Here is a 24,612-nt window from a genome sequence, read left to right as displayed (position 1 = left end):
CCGTAGTGTTTTTGGGCCTAAGAGAAGCGAGCATATGTCACAGCTTCTTCTCTCTGAACTTCAGTCTAGACTGACCAGACTAAAGGTTAGGAATGGGACCAGTCCACACCTAACCTCCTGTTAACCAAGCTGTTTGATATCCCTTAAGGACTCAGCCCTATTTCACCTTAAGGACTTGGCCATTTTTTGAAAATCTGACCAGTGTCACTTTAAGTGCTGATAACTTTAAAACGCTTTGACTTATCCAGGCCATTCTGAGAATGTTTTTTCGTCACATATTGTACTTCATGACACTGGTAAATGAAGTAAAAAAATAAATCTTTTTTATTTATAAAAAAATACCAAATTTACCAAAAATATAAAAAAATGCAAATTTCCAAGTTTCAATTTCTCTACTTCTATAATACATAGTAATACCTCCAAAAATAGTTATTATTTTACATTCCCCATATGTGTACTTCATGTTTGGATCATTTTGGGAATGATATTTTATTTTTTGGGGATGTTACAAGGCTTAGAAGTTTAGAAGCAAATCTTGAAATTTTTCAGAAATTTTCCCAAAACACAATTTTTAGGGACCAGTTCAGGTCTGAAGTCACTTTGCGAGGCTTACATAATGGAAACCACCCAAAACTGACCCGATTCTATAAACTACACCCCCTCAAGGTATTCAAAACTGATTTTACAAACTTTGTTAACCTTAGGTGTTCCACAAGAATTAATAGAAAATAGAGATACAATTTCAAAATTTCACTTTTTTGGCAGATTTTCCATTTCAAATTTTTCCAGTTACAAAGCAAGGGTTAACAGCCAAACCAAACTCATTATTTATGGCCTTGATTCTGCAGTTTACAGAAAACACCCCATATGTGGTCATAAACGCTGTACGGGGCACACGGCAGGGCGCAGAAGGAAAGGAATGCCATACGGTTTTTGGAAGGCAGGTTTTGCTGGACTGTTTTTTTTGACACCATGTCCCATTTGAAGCCCCCCTGATGCGCCCCTAGAGTAGAAACTCCAAAAAGTGACCACATTTTACAAACTAGGATAGGGTGGCAGTATTGTTGCACTAGTTTTAGGGTACATATGATTTTTGGTTGCTCTATATTACACTTTTTGTGAGGCAAGGTAACAAGAAATAGCTGTTTTGCACGTTTTTATTTTTTGTTATTTACAACATTCATCTGACAGGTTAGAATATGTGATATTTTTATAGACCAGGTTGTCACGGATGCGGCGATACCTAATATGTACTACTTTTTTTTATTTATGTAAGTTTTACACAATGATTTCTTTTTTTAACAAAAAAATCATGTTTTAGTGTTTCCATAGCCTGAGAGCCATAATGTTTTCAGTTTTTGGGCGATTACCCTTGGATAGGGTATGATTTTTGCGGGATGAGATTACGGTTTTATTGGCACTATTTTGGGGTGCGTGTGACTTTTTGATCGCGTGCTATTACACTTTTTGTGATGTAAGGTGACAAAAAATTGCTTTTTTGACACTGTTTTTTTTTTTTTTTTTTTTTCGGTATTCACCTGAGGGGTTAGGTCATGTGATATTTTTATAGAGCAAGTTATTACGGACGCTGCAATACCTAATATGTATACTTTTTATGTAAGGTGACAAAAAATGGTTTATTTAGCACAGTTTTTATTTTTTACGGTGTTCATCTGAGGTGTTAGGTCATGTGATATTTTTATAAGCCGGTCGATAAGGACGCGGCGATACCTAATATGTATACTTTTTTTTATTTATGTAAGGTTTACACAATATAATATTTTTGGAACAAAAAAAAAATATCATGTTTTAGTGTCTCCCATATTCTGAGAGCATAGTTTTTTCAGTTTTTGGGAGATTATCTTAGGTAGGGTCTCATTTTTTGCTGGATGAGATGACGGTGTGATTGGCACTATTTTGGGGTGCATATGACTTTTTGATCGATGCTATTACACTTTTTGTGATGTAAGGTGACAAAAAATTGTTTATTTAGCACAGTTTTTATTTTTTATCTTTTACGGTGTTCATCTGAGGTGTTAGGTCATGTGATATTTTATAGAGCCAGTCAATACGGACGGCGGCGATACCTAATATGGATACTTTTTTTTATTTATGTAAGTTTACACAATAACAGCTTTTTTAAAACCAAAAAAATGATGTTTTTGTGTCTCCATATTCTGAGCCATAGTTTTTTTATTTTTTGGGCGATTGTCTCAGAGTAGGGGGCTAATTTTTTGCGGGATGAGGTGACGGTTAGATGGTTGCTATTTGGTGGGCAAACGCCTTTTTGATCGTTGCTGTTGTACTTTTTGTGATGTAAGGTGACAAAATTTTTTTTATTTAGCACAGTTTTTATTTTTTACGGTGTTCATCTGAGGGGGTTAGGTCATGTGATATGTTTATAGAGTCGGTCGATACGGACGCGGCGATACCTTTATGTAACTTTTTATTTTCCCTTATTCTTTACCATTTTTTTTTTTACTTTATTAGGGGAAAAATGACGTTTTTGTTTATTTTTACTTGAAACTTTTTTAATTTTTTGGGGGGGGAAACTTTTTTTTTTACTTTTTTTTTTGTCCCACTTTGGGACTTCAACTTTTGGGGGTCTAATCCCTTTTACAATGCATTCCATACTTCTGTATTGGAATGCATTGGCTGTATGAGTTATACTGTGTGTATTACTCATTACAGCTTCCAGCCTGTAAGATCCAGGGGGCTGCATCTCACAGGTCGTCACCGGAAGGCAGCGCAGATGCCTAAGGAAGGCATTGCGCTGCCTTCTATGCCATCGGGTCCCCCCTACAGCCGCATGGGGACCCGATGGCACCGCTGCCCGCCGCCCGCCGGATAAGGTAAAACCGCATGACTTCCCCGGCGTTGTGACAGGATGCCCGCTGAATGATTTCAGCGGACATCCTGTTCCGATTAACCCCCGCTCGCCGCAATGTAATTTTAAACTTAGGACGTACCTGTACGGCTTGAGTCCTTAAGGACTCGGCAAATATGGCGTACCGGTACGTCTTGAGTCCTTAAGGGGATATATAGCTACACTAGGTACAATACATAAAATGAAAATACATAACAGTATCTTACATAACAAACCATTTTAAGATACCCCCTACTCTCGGGTACTGCAGTAACAGGGGGCAGGACATCCTCCACAGGAGCCATGGAAGGCATCTTACACCAGGTCTACAAGCAACAGTCCAAGTTGGTGAAGTAGCACAGCTGATGAAACATATGGAGGTAATAGAAGGCAGGATGTCCACCACCAGAGCAAAGGAATAATCTTCACAACATCTCTACAAACAGCATTCCAGCCTGGTGCAGCAGGCAGGATGGGGAATATCTGGAGGTAACAGGAGCAAGAAATTCGCCATCAGAGCATGGAAGATACTCACACCAGGTCTAGAAAAACAGTCAACAAAGTGGCAGGAGCAAACCCGGAGTGTAGAGGTTAGGTGTAGGCTTGGGTCCACCCCTAGCTCAGTAACTCTTGTGTTAGTGCAGGAGCTCCTGAGGAGCGGAGCATAGGATGGGAGTTCATACTGGTCCTGATTGAAGTGTCACTGTGTCACCTCAGGCTGTTGCTGCCTGGGGATCGATGCAGTGGAAATGTACTTTGAAATATGAGGCCAAAAGTAAACGTATACCAGTCTCTTTTATAAGTGCAAAGTCTAACTTCAATACATTCAATAGCAGCGTATTCCAAGTGCAATTTTCTGGCACCAGTAAGGAATATGGAGGCAGGTTGGATGGCTGAATATTAGCACTTGTAAGTGTAGATGTCCACTATCAGATCCAGATGCTAGCTTTAATTGGCCTAATGATAGTCGGGTTGATTGGTATCTTAGCTGTAGTTACTCACCTTCAGCATTGTCTTTTATGCAAGTGTTAGCTGTCACACTGGTGTCTGACTTCTCAAGGATTTACTTGAGGACATATTTTGGTATTCTCTTTAGAGAATCTTCTTAGAAATAGGAGCTCTGCCATATCCTTCCTCTCCGCTCTGTCTCTGGACAGGCACTACCCCTCCTGGCAGGAAGCAGGACATGTCACACTCCTATCAAAAGGGTAGGAACAGGGTGTTTAGCCCTGTTCCCTACCAACCATAACTTTAAATGGTACTAACAGCCAAATAACACGGATGTGACACGGCGTGTGCATGAGGCCTAGGCTGCTAAAGATTTTACTGCACTGAGAGAGACATTGCTAAAGCATCCATCACCTTTAGACATGGTTCTGGAAAGAGTACTACAGTCCTCATCCTGGCCTATATCCATACATTGCTATCAGGGAAGATTTGCACTGTGAATTGTTTGAAACTGTTTGAACCGTTGGGTGTGCTCCAACTCTTATTCAAAAATTTATTAAAGAGATGTTTATTTGCTACAACTGGCCTGCTAACAGACTCTAGCACCAAACGCGGGCCAAGCACCTACGTCTCCTGCCTGCATCAGTACAACCCTCATTACACCAAGGGCTGCTGAACTAACATCAGCCAGAAGCCCCCCATATCTGGGAGTGCCCCGAGGAAAGGAAGGGTGTGCCCTCCTATGACTGATGGCCCTAAGAGTATCGATTTGAGGATTGCCACTGTGAATGATTATTAGAGACACTACCACTCCCATACTTTGTTCCTTTGGGGTTTGCGGCAAGAGCCCGCTGTGCCACTTACCGGTTTGGCTTTGGGCCAAACTTGGGAGCGGAATCTAAGAGTTCCCCTGGTCTTCACCCTTTATCCCGCTCCAGGATGCGAAGCTGGTCTTAGCTGCAGGGGAGACACCAGGTCGCTACCGCAAGAGTCAGATGAAGCAGAGCGGAGTTGGTGATTAAGCAGAGCTGGAGCTGTTAGACAGTAAAGCTGAATAGCTCAGGTTCAGCAGGTGTAACAAGCTGAACAGCAGACAGAGGCGTGGTCGACAATCCAAATCATACACTTTAGATCAGCGAGGTACAGGAGGATCAGCAGAGACAAGGTCAGGATACAGGCAGAGGTCGGAAGCAGGATAACAACACAGGAACAACGAGCTGGAAACCTTCGCTGTAGAAAACTACATATTGCTCAGGCATCACAGAAAGGGGGAAGCACCCTTATAAAGGTGGTGCCTGGCCGGCGTTGGAGAGAAGGCAGAATCAGGGGCGTGCATGCACCTTAAAGATCAGGATGCATGCTGCTCCTACAAGGTGCAACTGAAGCTGTCGCCGCCTGCGACAGTGCAGGAAAGTGGGTCCGGAGCCTGTAGCGGAGAGGAGGAGCCTTGTGTGCAGTTCGACTGAGGTACATAGCAGGATGCGATGCACACTGGCGGCTGCCAACTGCCATTGTTACAAGCACCACCCTCACCAAGCAAACCCATCCTCCCAAATGCACAACCCTAACTATGCACACCACCTTCACAATATGCACATCACTCTCAGTAAAAACAATACTCTGACAAAGAGTGCTATCCTCACTAGACCCCCCACCTTCTCTTACAGAATGCCCTCTTCAATGCACCACACTGCCCTTACTAAGAGCACCACCCTTACAAAGCACACTATCCATCAGAGGTTCTGGACTATCCATTTTTGTTACATTTTGGAATTGAGGCTTCTGTGTCTGATAATTATGGGAAAGGGCTTTGAATGTCCTCTGAATGTTGTGCAGTCCCTTACCTTATCAATGTCACAAGCCACCTCAGGGACCTCCACTAACACATCTCTCTTCTTCATCAGGTTTGTTTGGCTCATGCTCCTCAATTTTGAATTCGAATTGAAAAACCCACAAGAGACACTGCCTGAGTTTGACAAGAAGCGATATGGATTTGGGGTTGTCCATCCAGAAGGCGATGTGGTCTTTCGATACGCAGACGATATAAATAGGTATCTACCAAGTAATAAGGACATGAGATGTTCCTGTCAGATCAATCTGGCAGTCATTGAACGAGTCCCGATCCAAAATCCATCAGAAAGACAGTACCATGCATATAGTCAGAATGGACAGCTGTTATTAGGGGTGCTCCTGTGTTTATAGGAAGGGCATCACTGGACAACATCTATGGAGTGGATTCTCAGCACTGCAGGACACGGCCCTTCCAGGAAACACTGTCACAATGAGATTACCCTTCCATCACTCACTAGAGAATTCTTTCTAAATTGTCTTTAGCCATAAGATTTTGATCAGTGATTGACTGCACTGTAAATCATCCATGTGATCATTCATATGAACAATTGCACCAGTAACATGCAGACTACTGGCTGATGAGGCTACTCAATACATGACACACACCTCATCTGGTACACGATATATAATCATACTAGGCTCCAGTGCTATACATGAGGTGTATGGGCAGCAGTGCCTTGGAGGCAGAGAAGAGTAGTGCTCTGCTAGAGAAGAACCAGTATCTGAAGCCCATTGGCAGCAGAACCAGAGCATCCCTTTCAACACAGCCAGGAGCCATGGCGAACGAGAGGTGAACAAGGTCAATGAGACCAAGTAAAAAGACGTAGGGAAAGACGCCGCTGTGGTTCTAGGAGTGGGCTTGTGAAAATTGGCAAATGATTGGCAGAATTCAGATAATCATGCCATACACATCTAGTTTTAGCCGATCATGGTCAAATTTTCTAACGTAACAGACCAAATTTCTGCGACCAGCCATAATGAATGATTGTTTGCATAACATTTTTAAGTTATGGTCAGCTGAAATAGCCATTTCATCTAACTTTTAACATATACAGTATGTGTTTAGGAGCTTTAGTGTAACTACCAGAAACCTGCAGACAGACTTGCACTATGTCCCTCTTAGACTACTTTCACATCTTCAGCTGGGTGATCCGGCCGGCAGTTCTAGCAGAGAATCCCGGGAATCGTCGGATAAAAAACACTGCATGCAGCGGTTTTTTGTCCGTCTGATTTTCTGCATATTATCGGATCTCTGTCAGACCCTATTCTAGTCAAAAAGGTCCAGCGGACAGGCGCAGTATGACAACGCCAGATCCGGGAGACGCTACAGGAGCAGCCTGCTGGAGCCTCTGCTGTGGATGACACTAGCCTTTGTCTTACTACAATTGTGTTATGTCCACTATGTCAGAAATCCAACCAACTGGGGCTGCAGTGGCAGCGATGGAGTTCAGCAGAGAGGAGTAAACTGGCACTGCTTCCTCCATATTGTACAATGCTGCACCCTAAGCAGGAAGTGTGCTGAGACATGCCAGGACTGTTTAACAATCAGCATGGCCCAGAGACCACCATCAGTCTCTAAATAGACGGCAATAATACATGCCATACTGCCATAAGAGAAGTCTGTATACAAGAATGGAGAGGTCCTGAAAAATCTAAGCGTGTGTGGACATGGTGTTGTTCTCCGCTCATGATATCTCTTCAAGACTACTCTTTGACTTCTCCAAAATTATTAACATTTTCCTACTTGTGACATTGTTTTCTTCAGTTTTAACTATGTATGTGCCACACTGTAACTTTATCTTTTTAAATGTATTTTTATACTTTTGTATGAAATTTTGGAAGCATGATCATTGCTTTGTGACTATACCACACACTCGTTTTTAATAAACAGAGTTTAAAATAAAAACTTAACATTGCCACAAATCAATGGGACTAAGGGTTGGGAGGATGAGGGGTTCACTGAACTGGTCACTCAAGGAATCTAGTGCAAACCAATATTAATTTCATTTATGGTTAAAAAAAATATGTAACCCTTTCTCGCTGATAAGGTACAAAGAGCTCCACTCAATGAGCAGCTTATGTAACATCATACTGGTCACCATATGGAAGTGAGCACAATCCAAATGGAGGATCTTAGGCAGGAGCGTGGTGGAGAGCAGATGGAGAGGTCAAGATAACCAAGGGTTAATACTGGAGGCAGGCTGGGTCTGGGTTAATACTGGGGAGGCAGACTGGGTCAAGCACAAGTACCACAAAACGAGCACACTACAGTTTTATTTAGGAAGACGACAGTAGGGTAGGAATGTCAGAAAATGAAGAACAAGGCAGAGTACCAGGTATGAGGAGGCCATAGTCTTACGCGATCTTGCAACTTTTCCATATATATATATATAATATGTGCAGCTGTGACGACATACAGAAATTTACTTACACAATTTCTTCTTTTCTAGTCTAAGCAGCAGCAAATATACAGGGGCTAATTCCCTGTGCTGCGAGTTAGGAATGGTCCCACAATTAAAATAATCATATCCCTTTAAAAGAATTAAACCTCCCTCCTCCACTGTGTGGTTTTTAAAAAAAAAATCCTAAGCAAAAAAATGCTTAAAACAATATATATATTTATGGTCAGGGCTAGGACAACGTCGGCGTACGCAGAGAAACCTGCCCTGAACATAGTGGCTGAATTGCCGGGAGCCACGGCGCGGGTACACCAGTGAGAAAAAGGGGGCATACCTGATGGAAGCCTGAAAAAAGGGCGGGAGGGAGGGGCGTGAGGCTCGGGCGCCTGGCTGAGCGAAGGTAGGTGAATAAATAGCCAGACGCCCCTCCCACAAATGCAGGCTGGTAACAGCCTTACAATTTATGGTCAGGGCTAGGACAACTAAGGAAATTGTGGAGACCGCACACCTGAGTATAATGGTGGGTGCTCGCAGAGGACTTCAGTCGCAGAGTATATGAGATAATCCACGGCACACCAATGTCTTTTGCTTTGCAAATTTATTATTGGTACAAAAAAGTATTCACAGATTTTGTCAATATATGACTGGTCGCGCCATCATAATGATATCAGCATAAATCACATATCTTTGTAGGCCATAATGTGTCCCAACGTTTCGGTCCTGTCAAAGACCTTTCTCAAGGGATCTGTAAAGGAGTATAAATATAACGTTTTTATTGGCGTCTAGATGTGCCGACCATAGCATACTGTTGACATATAGTAAGGGAGGAAACAAATAAGAGAATAGGAGGAATTGTACACATACATATATGAGTGTGTATGTGCGTTTCTGCACACACACACACACACATACATGCACATACACATACATATGCATACATACAGGTCTCAGATTATGACATTGGTAAAAAAGAGAGTAAAGGGTAGGTAAAGTAAGAGGGATACAGGACAGGTAAGGCAAATGCTGTCTTTGTTAAAGGAGAACCTAGTGATCAGGACTGGGCTGTAGCATGAACTATTACTGATTGGTGGGGCATAAAACTGAATCAAGGATCTGTAATGATAAGTTAGATTGATGTGGTAAGTATCACAAGAATTGTCTGTGCATGAATAGAGCAGCGAATTAAATCTAAGTACCTAGTGCATAAATGGCATGGATATGTAGCATAGATATATGGCATATAGACTCACCATGGCCGGGTAGCAAATGGCTTGATGCAGGCGCTGTGGTCTCTCTGCGTCTGTTTGGATTTTATGCTAGAGGACCGGAAGTCATGCGGGCGCTGTGGTCTGTGACCGGGTTCAGTTGGTCACATGATCGCTGGTGACGTCATGTGAGCCGCGTGACCGCGGCCGCAGTATGCGCATGCGCACTAGGTGCTGGGGCAGAGAAATGAAAGATAGCTTTATTCTGGGATGTGTAACCTGTTGTGCCTAGGAAAAAGGAAATAATTGGCGGGGGATCGCTCTGCTGGTAGATTAGAAGGAAGAAGAGGAGTTGTAGAGAAAGATATTGAGAATATTATGAAATAAAAAGTATATACAGTTCTATGCTAGAGCTATGATTGAAATGAATGGGAAAGGTTTTCTCTGGTGAAAAGGGGTCACATACATATATAGAAGGAATAATTTAAAGTATAATTAAGTAATTGCTTCTGTTCTCGTCGTGCTAAAATATGAGGAATAAAACAAGAAACCGCACAATAGACAATAAAACAAAAAACAAAAGACAAAAGGCGAACAAATCACATTATATAGTTCTAGGTTCCATAGATAAGTATCTAAGCATATACGTATCTATATGTACTATAATCTTATACTATATTATACTATAATATAATCTATGATGAGAGAGAGGGGGGACAGAAAGGGAGAAAAAGGGGGAGGGGGAGGGGAAGAGGGGGAAGGGTGGAAGGAAAGTACGGGGGAGGGGAAGGGAGGGGGGGGGGGTGGGGGGGGTGGGGGGGGGGGGGGGGGGGGGGGGAGGGGGGGGGGGGGGGGGGAAAGGTTTTTTTCTCACCAACTTGTATATTGACTATGAATATATCCGACTAGGGAGCCTGAAATAAAGGAGAAGTATATGCATATTAATATCAAAGAAATAACATTATGGCTCCATAGCAGTCCACAATCCGAAAAATAAGAAAAATGTTTAAAGATTGAGTGTTTAAAGATCACAGTAAAAGTCACATTCCCGGTTAAGGCCTCTCGGGGATAAAGTGTCCAGTCGGTGAATCCAGAAGCTTTCTCTTTTGTTTCAATGTTTTGATCCTGTTACCGCCTCTCCGTGGGGTATTAACTTGTTCCAAAACCTGATAGCGTAAGGAGGAGATCTGGTGGTTGTGCTCCTTAAAATGTGCTGGGATTGGTAACAAAAACTGTTCAGTCCTGATGGTGGATTTATGTTTAGAAATACGATTCCTTATTTGTTGCGTGGTTTCACCCACATAGCAAAGTCCACACGGGCATTTAATTAAATAAACGACAAATGAGGAATCACAGGTATAGTATCCTTTGATAGGAAATCTTTTGCCAGTGTGTGGATGTGTAATAAAGTTGCCCTTGATCACACTCGAGCACTGGGCACAGTGTAGGCACGGGAAAGTGCCGTATTTTGGATTCTGTAAAAAACGCTGTTTTGGTATTTTATTTAAAGGTCCAATATCTGCACGGATGAGGTGGTCCCTAATGTTTTGTGATCTTTTGTAACAAGTGATGGGGGGAGACTGAAACTCTGGGATCTCGGGGTATGCTTGTGACAGTATAGACCATTGTTTTCTGATTGTTTGTTGGATTTTTGGGGCAAGGGGGTGGTATGTGAGGATGCATGGTATCCGTGGTGAGGGAATGGTAGTTTGTGAGGTAGTTTGTTTGCATATTGTCGGTTTGTTGGTAATCAGTTGGTCAGGGTAGCCTCTCTGTCTGAATTTGATTTCATATCTGATTGTCTCTGTTGTAAAGTTGATGGATCTGTTACTATTCTTTCTAACCTTGTGAATTGAGATTTAGGGAGTGATGCTTTGGTGGCTCTAGGGTGGTTGCTGGTGTAATGTAGTAGGCTGTTCCTGTCTGTTGGTTTTATTGTAGAGGTCAAATTGAATGTGACCAGATGGATCCTTCAGGACTAAGGTATCTAAAAAGCTGATTTTCTCGGTATTGGTTATGATAGTGAAACCAAGTTCTGGGTAGACATTGTCAAGGTGGTGATGAAAGTGCAAAGCACTCGATAAGGACCTCTCCACAAACAGAAAATATCATCGATAAATCGGAGCCATATTTTCGCATGTCTTGAAAAGATGATGTTTGTAGACAAACTGTTCCTCAAAGTGGATCATGAAAGCGTTTGCATAGGGCGGGGCTACGTTTAGCCCCATCGCGGTACCCCGTTTTTGAACATAGTACTGATCCCCAAAGAGGAAGTAGTTTCCTGCAACACTAAGGTGAGCAAGATAGCAGAATTCCTGTTGTGTGGGGATTAAAGTAGAGGCAGTAGCCAAGTAAGTGTGCTGGGCTTTGATGCCTTTATCATGTTCAATGGACGTAAAAGGCTGTTGACATCCATAGTCAACAGAATGGTATCTGGTTCTGGTTGGATCTGTTTAATTTTGGAGATGAAGTCATTGGTATCTAATAAAAATGATCGTGACGTCTTGATGAGTGGGGTAAGTATACGGTCTAGGTAAATGGAGAGGGGGGACAGGATAGATTCAGTGGAGGCAACGATTGGTCTTCCAGGGGGGTTCTCGAGGTTCTTGTGTATTTTGGGCAAGATATAAAAAACTGGGATTATTGGATGTTGTTTGGTTAAATAAGTTGTTGTTTTGCTATCAATTATGCCTAATTCTTGATAGTGCGATAAGGTGGACTGAATTTTTTTGGCTAACGTGAATGTTGGGTTGGATGGTAATGGCAGGTAGGTAGTAGAGTCACTCAATTGTTTTTGCACTTCAGTAATGTACATGGACTTGTCCATGACTACTATTGCGCCGCCTTTATCAGCAGGTTTGATAATGATGTCCTGGTTTGTTTGTAATTCCGTGATAGCCCTTTGTTCTTCTATGGGGAGATTATTGGTGTGTTTAAATTTACCAGTCTGTTGGGCCTTGATGATCTGTTGAATGGATTGGTATGTGAAAGAGATATAGGTTTCTGCTGGGTGGTAGGTTCTGGGAGGCATGAATGTGCTTTTTAGTCTCAGATCTAAGTTCTTCAATGATAGGGGGTCTGAAATGCTGGCTTGTGATGGGATTGGTATGGGATCTGCTTGGTTGAAATGTGCTTTAATCTTATGTTGCGAAAAAATCGCTGTAATTCTAATTCCAAATGAAATGTATCAAGAGGAGTGGTAGGACAAAAGGTTAATCCTTTTTGTAAGACTGCGATATGTGCTGGAGATAGGTTCATGGAGGAAATATTGACAACTAAGTTCTCAACTTTACCTGAGAGCGAGTCTGGATTCTGTTGTCGGTGTCTGTGCCTTTTGCCCCTCCGCGTTCTTTTCTGTTGTAGCGTTGGCATGTCCGTCCTCGTCCTAAAAAAGGTTGGGAGTTGTATTGGTTGTAGGATCGGTCGCTTTCGGATCCGGAGGAACTTGCGGAGAAGTGTTGTTGGCGGTTGTCTCGTGGTGGCCGAAAGTTGGGATCCCTCCACCTGTAGACTCGATTGGAGCGATAGTCTTCCGCGTCTCTGATTAACTTTGTTCTTTTCCTATTTTCTATCAGCTTCTGGAACTCGGAAATCTGTTTGGTAGTTTTCTCCTTTAGGTTTGTCCACTCCTCTTGTGGCAATACTGTTGAGAGTTGGTTTTCTGTGGATTCAATCTGTTTCGTTAATTCGCCAATTGTTTGATGAGCCTTGTCTATGGTCAGGAGCATTAAATCAAAAGAGCACTTATTAAGTATGCTTTCAAAACGATTGCAAAAATCAGGGTCATCACGAAAAAGTGTGGGACGCAAATGGGACCGTAGTCCCCTCAGTATGCGACCGCTTTTGTGATACTCGGTGAGTGTACTGCAATGTAACTGCAGTGAAACCAGTCTTCGTTGATCACGTGTGTAATCTCTGGTTTTCCATTCCTGTGAGGGAATTTGTAGAAAATCATTACCCAGTTGTACCTGGGCGATGATATTGGTAGTTGCTTCAAGATCATATGAAAACGTGTTCTGAGACATATAGTCTGGGTGCTGGATCCACACGGAAGTCTTCAATTAAGGAAATTGTGGAGACCGCACACCTGAGTATAATGGTGGGTGCTCGCAGAGGACTTCAGTCGCAGAGTATATAGAGATAATCCACGGCACACCAATGTCTTTTGCTTTGCAAATTTATTATTGGTACAAAAAAGTATTCACAGATTTTGTCAATATATGACTGGTCGCGCCATCATAATGATATCAGCATAAATCACATATCTTTGTAGGCCATAATGTGTCCCAACGTTTCGGTCCTGTCAAAGACCTTTCTCAAGGGATCTGTAAAGGAGTATAAATATAACGTTTTTATTGGCGTCTAGATGTGCCGACCATAGCATACTGTTGACATATAGTAAGGGAGGAAACAAATAAGAGAATAGGAGGAATTGTACACATACATATATGAGTGTGTATGTGCGTTTCTGCACACACACACACACACACACATACATGCACATACACATACATATGCATACATACAGGTCTCAGATTATGACATTGGTAAAAAAGAGAGTAAAGGGTAGGTAAAGTAAGAGGGATACAGGACAGGTAAGGCAAATGCTGTCTTTGTTAAAGGAGAACCTAGTGATCAGGACTGGGCTGTAGCATGAACTATTACTGATTGGTGGGGCATAAAACTGAATCAAGGATCTGGGTAATGAATAAGTTAGATTGATGTGGTAAGTATCACAAGAATTGTCTGTGCATGAATAGAGCAGCGAATTAAATCTAAGTACCTAGTGCATAAATGGCATGGATATGTAGCATAGATATATGGCATATAGACTCACCATGGCCGGGTAGCAAATGGCTTGATGCAGGCGCTGTGTGTCTCTGCGTCTGTTTGGATTTTATGCTAGAGGACCGGAAGTCATGCGGGCGCTGTGGTCTGTGACCGGGTTCAGTTGGTCACATGATCGCTGGGCTAGGACAACTTCGGCGTACGCAGAGAAACCTGCCCTGAACATAGTGGCTGAATTGTGCCGGGCGCCACGGGCGCGGGTAAACCAGTGAGAAAAAGGGGGCAAAAAACAACAGGTAGGTACAACACTTTTATTACAAATTACAAAGCCAGTGATTGAAAGGCATGAGATATCTCGACTTGAGGATTGGGTATATACCTGGTAAAGCAGGAGGATCGCCACCGCCCCATGGACCGGGTGACGTGGGCTGGCACCTGATGTCGAGAAGCAGCGGAGGCCGCCCCTATGCGAAATGAGTGCCCCGAAATTACCTTGGGGTCATAGCCTAGTCCCTGGGCGAGGGCACGGATATACGATATAAACTGAGAGGTGCTGAGAGGCTTGCCTGCATGCGGCAAGAGTGGGCTATCGGGCAATGAACCTCGGATGAGTGCTGTCAGTTGATGCAGCACTTGAACTGGGCACCAATTGTTCAAGGTTGGGTAGAACTTAACCTCAGAGGGGGGACCCGTCTGATTGGTTTTGGTGGAGGGTAGGAGGAGAGTGTAATGGCCCTGGCCCCATGACAGATGTTGCTTCAGAGGATGGTTTTTACGATTTGGACCGGCCAGAACCTCTCCGGGCCGGAGGAACCCATAAAAGGTGAGATACATGGCCGCTTTCAGAATCAGGCTAGTGGAGGGCCCAAAAGGATTACCATCCAATGTCGAGGAGAGATCCCTGAACAATTTGCTGGATACTGGTTGCCTACGGCTCACAGACCCCTTCCCCTCCTTTTGAATGCCCCGGAGGGTGACTTTAATAGCTTGGATGGAAAAAAAGGACCTGTGATGAGGAGTAGCCAGCATAGCGTGATGTTGAAGTCCGGCTAAATAAAGTCTGATGGTACTATATGACAGAGAGAGATGCGAGTGACAATAGGCCAAGAAGGCCATGATGTAGGAGATTTCGGAGTGTTGACCCCTCGGATGACTCTTAGAGAATTTATCAAACGCTCTTAGGCCAGCCTGATAATTCCTTGCCGTATTGCGTGACAACGATTTGGCGACCAGACCCTTGGCCTCCTCTAAGAGCGAATCTAAACCAGAACGAGGGCGCTGAATTGGGGCACCGGCGTGCCTGACCGATCCGCGTCGGGCATTTTCTGAAAGAAAATCGCAAAATTAGCACGGGAAAGGGCGTCCGCAGCCCTATTCTGTTCGCCTGAGATGTGTACGCAGCGCATGTGAAAATTGTGGTGGAGGGATAACCACACTAACTTGCGCAACAACGCCATGATCCTGGGGGACTGGGCCCTGCCCTTGTTGACAATGTCCACCAAGGTCTGACTATCTGTAATGAACGTCACAGAAGTGTTAGACCAGTGGTGACCCCAGACCTGAGCAGCCGCCACTATGGGATACAGTTCCAAAAGGGGGGAGGATTTTAGAGCTGCAGAGTCTGAGGCTAATTCTGGCGGCCATCCGGCAGCCAGCCAATGAGACCTGAAAATGGCAGCGAACCCGGAGGAACCGGCGGCGTCGGAGAAAACCATGGGGGAAGAGGAATCCCACTGCGGAACGAACAAAGAAATGCCATTTCAGTCAGAGAGGAAACTGCTCCACATGTCGAGATCTGCAATGGCCTGGCTGTCCAGATGGACGACAGAATCCTGCTCCGGGGCAGAGGGCAGGAGACATAACAACCTGGAAAGGAAGGCCCTGCCTTGAGGCATAATTCTGGAGGCGAAGTTAAGCATCCCCAGCAAGGATTGGAGCTCCGCCCTGGTCAGTGAGTGAGACTGAACTGCCTGGGAAATGGCTGAGCGGATCCTGAGCAACTTCTCGCTGGGGAGGCTAGCCTCCATTTTAACGGTATCTAAAATGATGCCCAGGAAGGTGACTGTGGTGGCCGGACCCTCAGTCTTGGCCGTGGCCACGGGAACCTGGAGTCGGGAAAAAATATCCAGAAGTGAATGGGGAATGGAAGGGACCTGACTGTGCCTTTCAATGAGGAGAAAGTCGTCCAAATAATGAACGACCATGGATAAGCCACCGTGATGGTTGAGAATCCAGTGCAGGGCTTTGGCAAGTTGTTCAAAAAGCCAAGGGCTGCTCTTGGACCCAAAAGTAAGCTGGTTGGCAAAGTAAAATTTATCTGCCCACTGGATGCCGTAGTACTTCCAAAGCTGCGGGTGTATTGGAAGCAGCTTGAAAGCATCGGTAATATCTACCTTGGCCAACCAAGCCCCGACACCTGCTTGAAGAATGTACTGGATGGCCTCGTCGACTGAAGAATACTGCATGGAATATTCCTCAGACGGAATGAGTGAATTAAGACTGGGAATGGAGGACATATGAGGCGCGGAGAGGTCATAAATGAGACGTTTTTTATTGGATGAAAACTTCGTGACAAGGCCGATAGGGTTGATGCGCCACGACTGGAACGGGATCTTTAGGAAGGGACCAATGACGAACCCTTTGTCGACCTCTGCCTGAATGAGGGTGGTCACCGCCTCAGGGTCACTGGAGGCGGATAGCAGATTGGGGCCCATCCAGCAGCCCTGAGGGCGCGTGATAATGCCGGTGGGAAACCCCTCTCTGCACCCATCCAATAAGAAGGTGACAAAGGGACGATCTGGGTGGCCCTGCAGGAGTGCAGCCAGTAGCTCCAAGTTGAGGTCGGCTAGTCAGGAGTCCCTGGCTGACTTCCTGGGACAGGAAGGACGAGGGTGAGCCCGAAAACAAAGAGAGCAGATGTGCAGTGCTCGGCACGCATTGAAAGCACAGCCCTTGGCATTAAAATTGTTGCACACCTGGCTACTACCGAGGTACACAATTGGCCTGCCCAGTTTATCTAATAACGAGGAAGACCTGGAGGACCCGGAAGGACCTGGAGTGGGTGCTGACTGAGGATCTTGCACCGGATTAGAGCACCATTCCGTGGAATGAAAGATAGATTGGCAGATGGCACACAGGGGAGCCTTCAGACCTGCAAAGTGCCGGCAGAATAACTCCATGTCCAAGTCTGCCCAGTTGGACATGAACTGAAATTGATTCAGGGCCGCGGCGGCTTTGGCAGAAAACGAACGATGATAGTCGTAAAATGCCGAGCCGCCGTACTTGTGCCCCAAATCCGCAATCCGGTACAAGTAGGTGTCTAATTCTTCCCTGCGATTAGGGTGAGCGGAGCACATTACATCCCTGTAGAGGCTGAAGGCCAGGACGAACTCGGAAACCGACAACTTCCTATTCAGCCGAGCATCCTTGGCCTTCAGAATCACGGAAACCTCTCCGCAGTTAATCACCCGGTTTTCGGAAATATCCTGGGAGGCAATCAAAATGGATGCCAAATTTACGTCCTTGCCTGCCAGGATATCCTTCTTAATATGCTCTGGAACGAAATGGGAAGGAGCAATTTGGGAGGTGGCAGAAGGCCTACCTGCAACGTCCGGAGGAATGGCAGGAATGACTGCCGAACCTGGATATTGCGGTGAGGCTGCTGGCCTGGATTCTAAAAACCCGCGACCCAATTCTGAATGTCCGTGATGAGCTAACGAGTCCGGCGATGGACGACTGGATCTGAGCTAGAGCCAGCCGGATGGAGTCGTTATTGGACTGCTCAGCTGTCGGACACCGGAGGGCATCAGGAGCCGGTATAATTCGGCCTTGCGGGCAGTCGCGGGATGCCGAATCCCCCTGCGATTGAGTTCGGCGATCAACTTTGGCACAGTTCCAACTCCTTAATGTTGTGTTGCTATAATGCCCCGAGACGGACGATCCTGGCATGGAGAGGTTGTCCTCCATATCGGACATGTGAGACATGATGACCTGGGAAAAAAGGGGAACTTATGTCTACCGGAAAAACAAAAGAAGCACAGGCGGAAGCGTAATAGCGGCCGAAACGAAAGTGAGAGACTGAAGCGTGTAAAAGTGACCAACGGAAGAACCTACCTGACGAAATGCGAACGGATTTGGAAAGACGGCTTCCAAAAAAAAAAACCAATCGTTTAAATGGAACTAATAAAAAAGAACGACTTGAGTATCAAACTGACAGTTAACCCTGCCCCAGTGACCGTCTCTGAGCCGTCTTACCTGGAATTGCCTCGAAATTCCTAGACGAAACGAAGGAGAGGAAGGAAAAATAACAACTGCCCAATCTAAAAGAAGGAACAACAGACATCAGAATAGATGTAAAACCCTGAGAAAACAAAGACAAAACCTGGGCGATCCAGGAACATGACAACCTGGGCGATCCAGGAACATTGACAACCTGGGCGATCCAGGAACATTGACAACCTGGGCGATCCAGGAACATTGACAACCTGGGCGATCCAGGAACATTGACAACCTGGGCGATCCAGGAACATTGACAACCTGGGCGATCCAGGAACATTGACAACCTGGGCGATCCAGAACATTGACAACCTGGGCGATCCAGGGGACCCTGGAAAACGGAAAGACCAGGAGACAGAAGCAGATTGAGACAGAAAACTAAAATCGCTGACGTGCAGATGGAAAAAAATCGCTTCTTCCAAAAGGATACCCTTTCCCTCTTTTTTTTTTTTTTTTGACGGCCCTATGTATAGCTGCTCTGTGTTTAAACGGGCACATACATTTAAGGGGCGGTGCTTTAGCCCGCAAGGTAATCTGCTGTGGGCTGGAGAGCACAAATGAAACTGCGCCCCCCCTGAAAATCAGTGAGTACTACCTGCATCATAAAACCACAATTTGACAATACCTCCTGTGCTGGAAAGCCCTTGGAGCATAAATGGTTTCCAGATAAGATTCTAGAATCAGTATCATTGACACTCTTCCTGAGCGGCATGTGACCGGCAGATCACTTAAACTAGGATGCCGCTCCCCCAACCCAGCCGCCTGTACTTCTGTGAGCGGAACATACTGGGGGAGAGCGGCATTTAACTTCGCACCCCCAGGGGCTAGAGACCAGGTCGGGCGTGAGGCACAGCTGGAACGGAGCCAGCTGAGCCCCAAATACTGTCAGCTAGCGTGTGGCAATGCGAACGTCGGCGGCACGTGAGCACAGTATATACCGGAAGCAAAGACACGGGTCGAAGAAGAGCGCGATACCGCAGTGATGCGTGAGGCTCGGGCGCCTGGCTGAGCGGAAGGTAGGTGAAATAAAAGCCAGACGCCCCTCCCACAAATGCAGGCATGGTAACAGCCTTACAATATATATACAGTACAGACCAAAAGTTTTGGACACACCTTCTCATTCAAAGAGTTTTCCTTATTTTCATGACTATGAAGGCATCCAAAACTATGAATTAACACATGGGAATTATATCATTAACAAACAAGTGTGAAACAATTGAAAAATAGTCATATTCTAGGTTCTTTAAAGTAGCCACCTTTTGCTTTGATTACAGCTTTGCACACCCTTCGCATTCTCTTGATGAGCTTCAAGAGGTAGTCCCCTGAAATGGTCTCCAACAGTCTTGAAGGAGTTCCAGAGATGCGGTTAGCACTTGTGGCCCTTTTGCCTTCACTCTGCGGTCCAGCCTCACCCCAAACCATCTTGATTGGGTTCAGGTCCCGGTGACTGTGGAGGTCAGGTCATCTGGCGTAGCACCCCATTACTCTTCTTCGTCAAATAGCCCTTACTTTCAAAGTTTTCCCAATTTTTCGGCTGACTGACTGACCTTCATTTCTTAAAGTAATGATGGCCACTTGTTTTTCTTTACTTAGCTGCTTTTTTCTTGCCATAATACAAATTCTAACAGTCTATTCAGTAGGACTATCAGCTGTGTATCCACCTGACTCTCCTCAACACCACTGATGGTCCCAACCCCATTTATAAGGCAAGAAATCCCACTTCTTAAAACTGACAGGGCACACCTGTGAAGTGCAAACCATTTCAGGGACTACCCCTTGAAGCTCATCAAGAGAATGCCAAGAGTGTGTCAGAGCAGTAAATCAAAGCAAAAGGTGGCTACTTTGAAGAACCTAGAATATGACATATTTTCAGTTGTTTCACACTTGTTTGTATGTATATAATTCCACATGTGTTAATTCATAGTTTTGATGCCTTCAGTGTGAATCTACAATTTTCATAGTCATGAAAATAAAGAAAACTCTTTTGAATGAGAAGGTGTGTCCAAACTTTTGCCTGTACTGTATATATAGTATGTGAATTCCAGCAGCACTCACTTTAGAGATTATCCGGTGCAAGCGTCTCGCCTTTGACAACAGGCTTGTATATTCAAGCACTTGGCACTTGTCTTGAGAAGGATCCCCGGAAGGGGATTGAAACGTTGCCTATTTGTGTCACATGTGTGAATAAAGACACTGCTTTTTTTACAAGAAGAGTGCTGGCGTTGATTTTCTATGAATATATAAATATATATATATATATATATATATATATATATACAGTGGATCGAAAGTTTGGGCAACCCTTGTTAATCGTCATGATTTTCCTGCATAAATCGTTGGTTGTTACGATAAAAAATGTCAGTTTAATATATCATATAGGAGACACACACAGTGATATTGAGAAGTGAAATGAAGTTTTATTGGATTTACAGAAGATGTGCTATAATTGTTTAAACAAAAATAGGCAGGTTCATAAATTTGCGCACTGTTGTCATTTTATTGATTCCAAAACCTTTAGAACTAATTATTGGAACTCAAATTGACTTGGTAAGCTCAGTGACCCCTGACCTACATACACAGGTGAATCCAATTATGAGAAAGAGTATTTAAGGGGTCAATTGTAAGTTCCCCTCCCCTTTTAATTTTCTCTGCAGAGTAGCAACATGGGGTTCCTCAAAACAACTCTCAAATGACCTGAAGACAAAGATTGTTCACCATCATGGTTTAGGGGAAGGATACAGAAAGCTGTCTCAGAGATTTCAGCTGTCTGTTTCCACAGTTAGGAACATATTGAGGAAATGGAAGACCACAGGCTCAGTTCAAGTTAAGGCTCAAAGTGGCAGACCAAGAAAAATCTCGGATAGACAGAAGCGACGAATGGTGAGAACAGTCAGAGTCAACCCACAGACCAGCACCAAAGACCTACAACATCATCTTGCTGCAGATGGAGTCACTGTGCATCGTTCAACCATTCGGCGCACTTTACACAAGGAGATGCTGTATGCGAGAGTGATGCAGAGGAAGCCTTTCTCCGCCCACAGCACAAAAAGTGCCGCTTGAGGTGGGCTAAAGCACATTTGGACAAGCCAGCTTCATTTTGGAATAAGGTGCTGTGGACTGATGAAACAAAAATTGAGTTATTTGGCCATAACAAGGGGCGTTATGCATGGAGGAAAAAGAACACAGCATTCCAAGAAAAACACCTGCTACCTACAGTAAAAATATGGTGGTGGTTCCATCATGCTGTGGGGCTGTGTGGCCAGTGCAGGACTGGGAATCTTGTCAAAGTTGAGGGACGCATGGATTCCACTCAGTATCAGCAGATTCTGGAGACCAATGTCCAGGAATCAGTGACAAAGCTAAAGCTGCGCCGGGCTGGATCTTTCAACAAGACAACGACCCTAAACACTGCTCAAAATCCACTAAGGCATTTATGCAGAGGAACAAGTACAACGTTCTGGAATGGCCATCTCAGTCCCCAGACCTGAATATATTTGAAAATCTGTGGTGTGACTTAAAGAGAGCTGTCCATGCTCGGAAGCCATCAAACCTGAATGAACTAAAGATGTTTTGTAAGAGGAATAGTCCAAAATACCTTCAACCAGAATCCAGACTCTCATTGGAACCGGAAGCGTTTTTAGAGGCTGTAATTTCTGCAAAAGGAGGATCTACTAAATATTGATTTCATTTCTTTTTGTGGTGCCCAAATTTATGCACCTGCCTAATTTTGTTTAAACAATTATAGCACACTTTCTGTAAATCCAATAAACTTCATTTCACTTCTCAAATATCACTGTGTGTGTCTCCTATATGATATATTTAACTGACATTTTTTATCGTAACAACCAACGATTTATACAGATAAATCATGACGATTAACAAGGTTGCCCAAACTTTCGCATCCCACTGTATATATTTGGTGTGAAAGAGACATGCTGCTGCTTGGTCTACAAGAAGGAAGAATTGGGTAAGAAATTGACACTTTCCTCACAGCAGCAGATACATAAGAGAATGTAGCAATACCACTCAAGGGTGCAATAACGCAGAACGCAAAACTAAATGTTCAAAACTAACTTCCTCTGAAGCTCCAAAATCAATTCTATAATACTTAAAGCGGGTTGGTGTTGCCGTATGTCATACTGGTCCCCTTACAGAAAAGGATGGAGGATATTTTTGGCCCTGGGGGGTATGCATGGCCCCCCACTCTAAGTTGGTGGAAGGAATCAGGCGGACACACACATGATCTATACGAGTGTATTACTGTACAGCAGCGGCGGCATGAAGCGCACGGCGTCATAGCAACCAATGACGCCGTGCGCTCCTGCTGTCAGCAGGAATCCCGGCCGGGTTACCACGGACCGCTCTCGGCCACGGAACATGGCCGTGTGCATGAGGCCTTATACCTTATGTCTGTGGAGGCTCCAATCCTGGTTTTGGCTCACAATCACTAATGGAAATCACTGACCAAACATTGATGTGTGAATGAGGCCTTAGTCTGACTTCACTTTGGTCAGTTATTTCCATCAGTTATTGTGAGCAAAAACCAGGTGCAAGGCAAAAGAAAAAAAAAGAATAGGTGCAGATCTTTACATTACACCTTTTAGTTTACATTCCTGGTTGTGGCTCACAATAACTGATGGAAATAACTGAAGTGTAAACTAAGAGTCCATTCACATGCCCGTAGAATGGATCCGCATAAGTTCCGCAATTCTGCGGAATGGGTACGGACCCGTTCATACTATATGGGACAGGAATGGACGCGGACAGCACACAGTGTGCTGTCCGCAACCGCATTTCCGAAGCGCGTCCCCCGATCTTCCGGTCCGCGGTGTGCTATTTTTGTTCGCAATTGCGTAAAAGAATAGGCAGTTCTATTGGAGTGCCGGCCGGGTGTATTGCAAATCCGCAATACACTACGGACGTGTGAATGGACCCTTACAGTTACAATAGTCTTTGACAGGGAGCAGGCTAAGGGGTCACAGTCTCTCAATAAGGGCACAGACAACAGGATATATTGGTTAAGGTCTCTTTGAGTGGCAACAAATACATAACTTTTAACTAGTAACAACTCCCTCACACTATGGCTTACTTTGCACTCAATTATCCAGTGTGGCAGCATTTTCTTCACTTATTTACCATGGCTTTGTTTCCGTGTGGGTGCAGTATGACACGATCCGCACCGTCTCTAACAGGTGCTCCCGGTTTGCGGTATCTGACCCTCCTGGTATCTCATGACACACACAGTCCCAGGTTGTGGTATCTCACTTCACAAACACTGTGCACACAGTCTCGCGATATTGCTTACATACTGCAGACTGGTCTCTGTCTCAATTTGGGCTTTTTACAGGTCCCCAGCTGCTTTCAGGATGCACAGACTACTCTGCTTCTCTGTACCCTTCATGTATGGCTCCAAATCTCTGTGGTATTTGGCTTCTATTCCCCTAGCAATTTCCTGAGGTGTTGCACCCTTCCTTCCAGTAGCAACCACCTCCGCTAGTTCCCACAGAAATACCCTGGATCTGTCTCCAGCAGCCGCCACCCCGCTCTCTCAATGACCTACCTCACAGACACTGAGCCCATGGCATGCATACCACCTTTATTATAATCTCAGCCATGAGCTTCTAATAAAAGCTCAAGAACCTGGCAAGGACTGGCTCATCCAGACCTCACGTCAGCACAAAGACCTTTGCTAATTAGATCAGCCAATCCGAAGGCATTGTGCAGTGAGCCGGTGCAGAGGATGGGAGTGGTAGGGAACCTGATGAATTGTTGTATCACTGTGTATTCCCTCAGGCCATTGCTCCCTGGGGATCAGTGCAGTGTAATTGTAATACTGAAGAACTAGACCAGAATTAAACGTAACAAAATCTTTTTACTAAGTGCAACTTAGACCTTCAAATCCATTAAATAGCAACAGACTTTAAGTGCAAATCTTATCTGGCACCAGTGAAGATTATGAAGGCAGGTTGGAGGGTGGCAATTTAGCACTTAGGTGGTACTGGCCTAGTAATGCTCTTGGTGATGAGTGTCTTGGCTGTAATCCCTCACCTTGCAGCAGAATCTTTAATGCTAGCTGTAGCAGTTCACTCAGCTGTCTAGCATCTCAGGACTTCACTTGAGGCATGTTTGAGTGGTTCTCTCAGGAGAATCCTATTTTGGAGCAGGAGCTCTGCAGTCAGCTTCCTCTCTCCTCTGTCTCTGAACAAGAATTTCCTCTCCTGACAGGAAGCAGGACCAGCCCACTCCTACCAAGAGAGGAGGAACAGGGTGGATAAGCTTG

General features: G+C 44.6%; 1 protein-coding gene across 3 annotated transcripts in view; it reads left to right on the top strand.

Annotated features, from left to right (window-relative positions):
- PTGIS (prostaglandin I2 synthase) overlaps positions 1-7,564 on the top strand; it is a 41,759-nt gene extending 34,195 nt beyond the window's left edge. For all 3 annotated transcript variants that reach the window (XM_040436450.1, XM_040436451.1, XM_040436452.1), the window contains exon 10: positions 5,719-7,564. In XM_040436450.1, coding sequence (XP_040292384.1) covers positions 5,719-6,016 — 298 coding nt within the window. In that variant the 3' untranslated portion in view covers positions 6,017-7,564. The remainder of the gene's footprint in view (positions 1-5,718) is intronic.
- Positions 7,565-24,612: the final 17,048 nt, after the last annotated feature.

The sequence above is a fragment of the Bufo bufo genome, chromosome 6 (genome assembly GCF_905171765.1).
Source record: "Bufo bufo chromosome 6, aBufBuf1.1, whole genome shotgun sequence".
Taxonomy (NCBI): Eukaryota; Metazoa; Chordata; class Amphibia; order Anura; family Bufonidae; genus Bufo; species Bufo bufo.
Note: the sequence above shows the minus strand (reverse complement) of the source record. Positions and strands in the feature narration are given on the sequence as shown.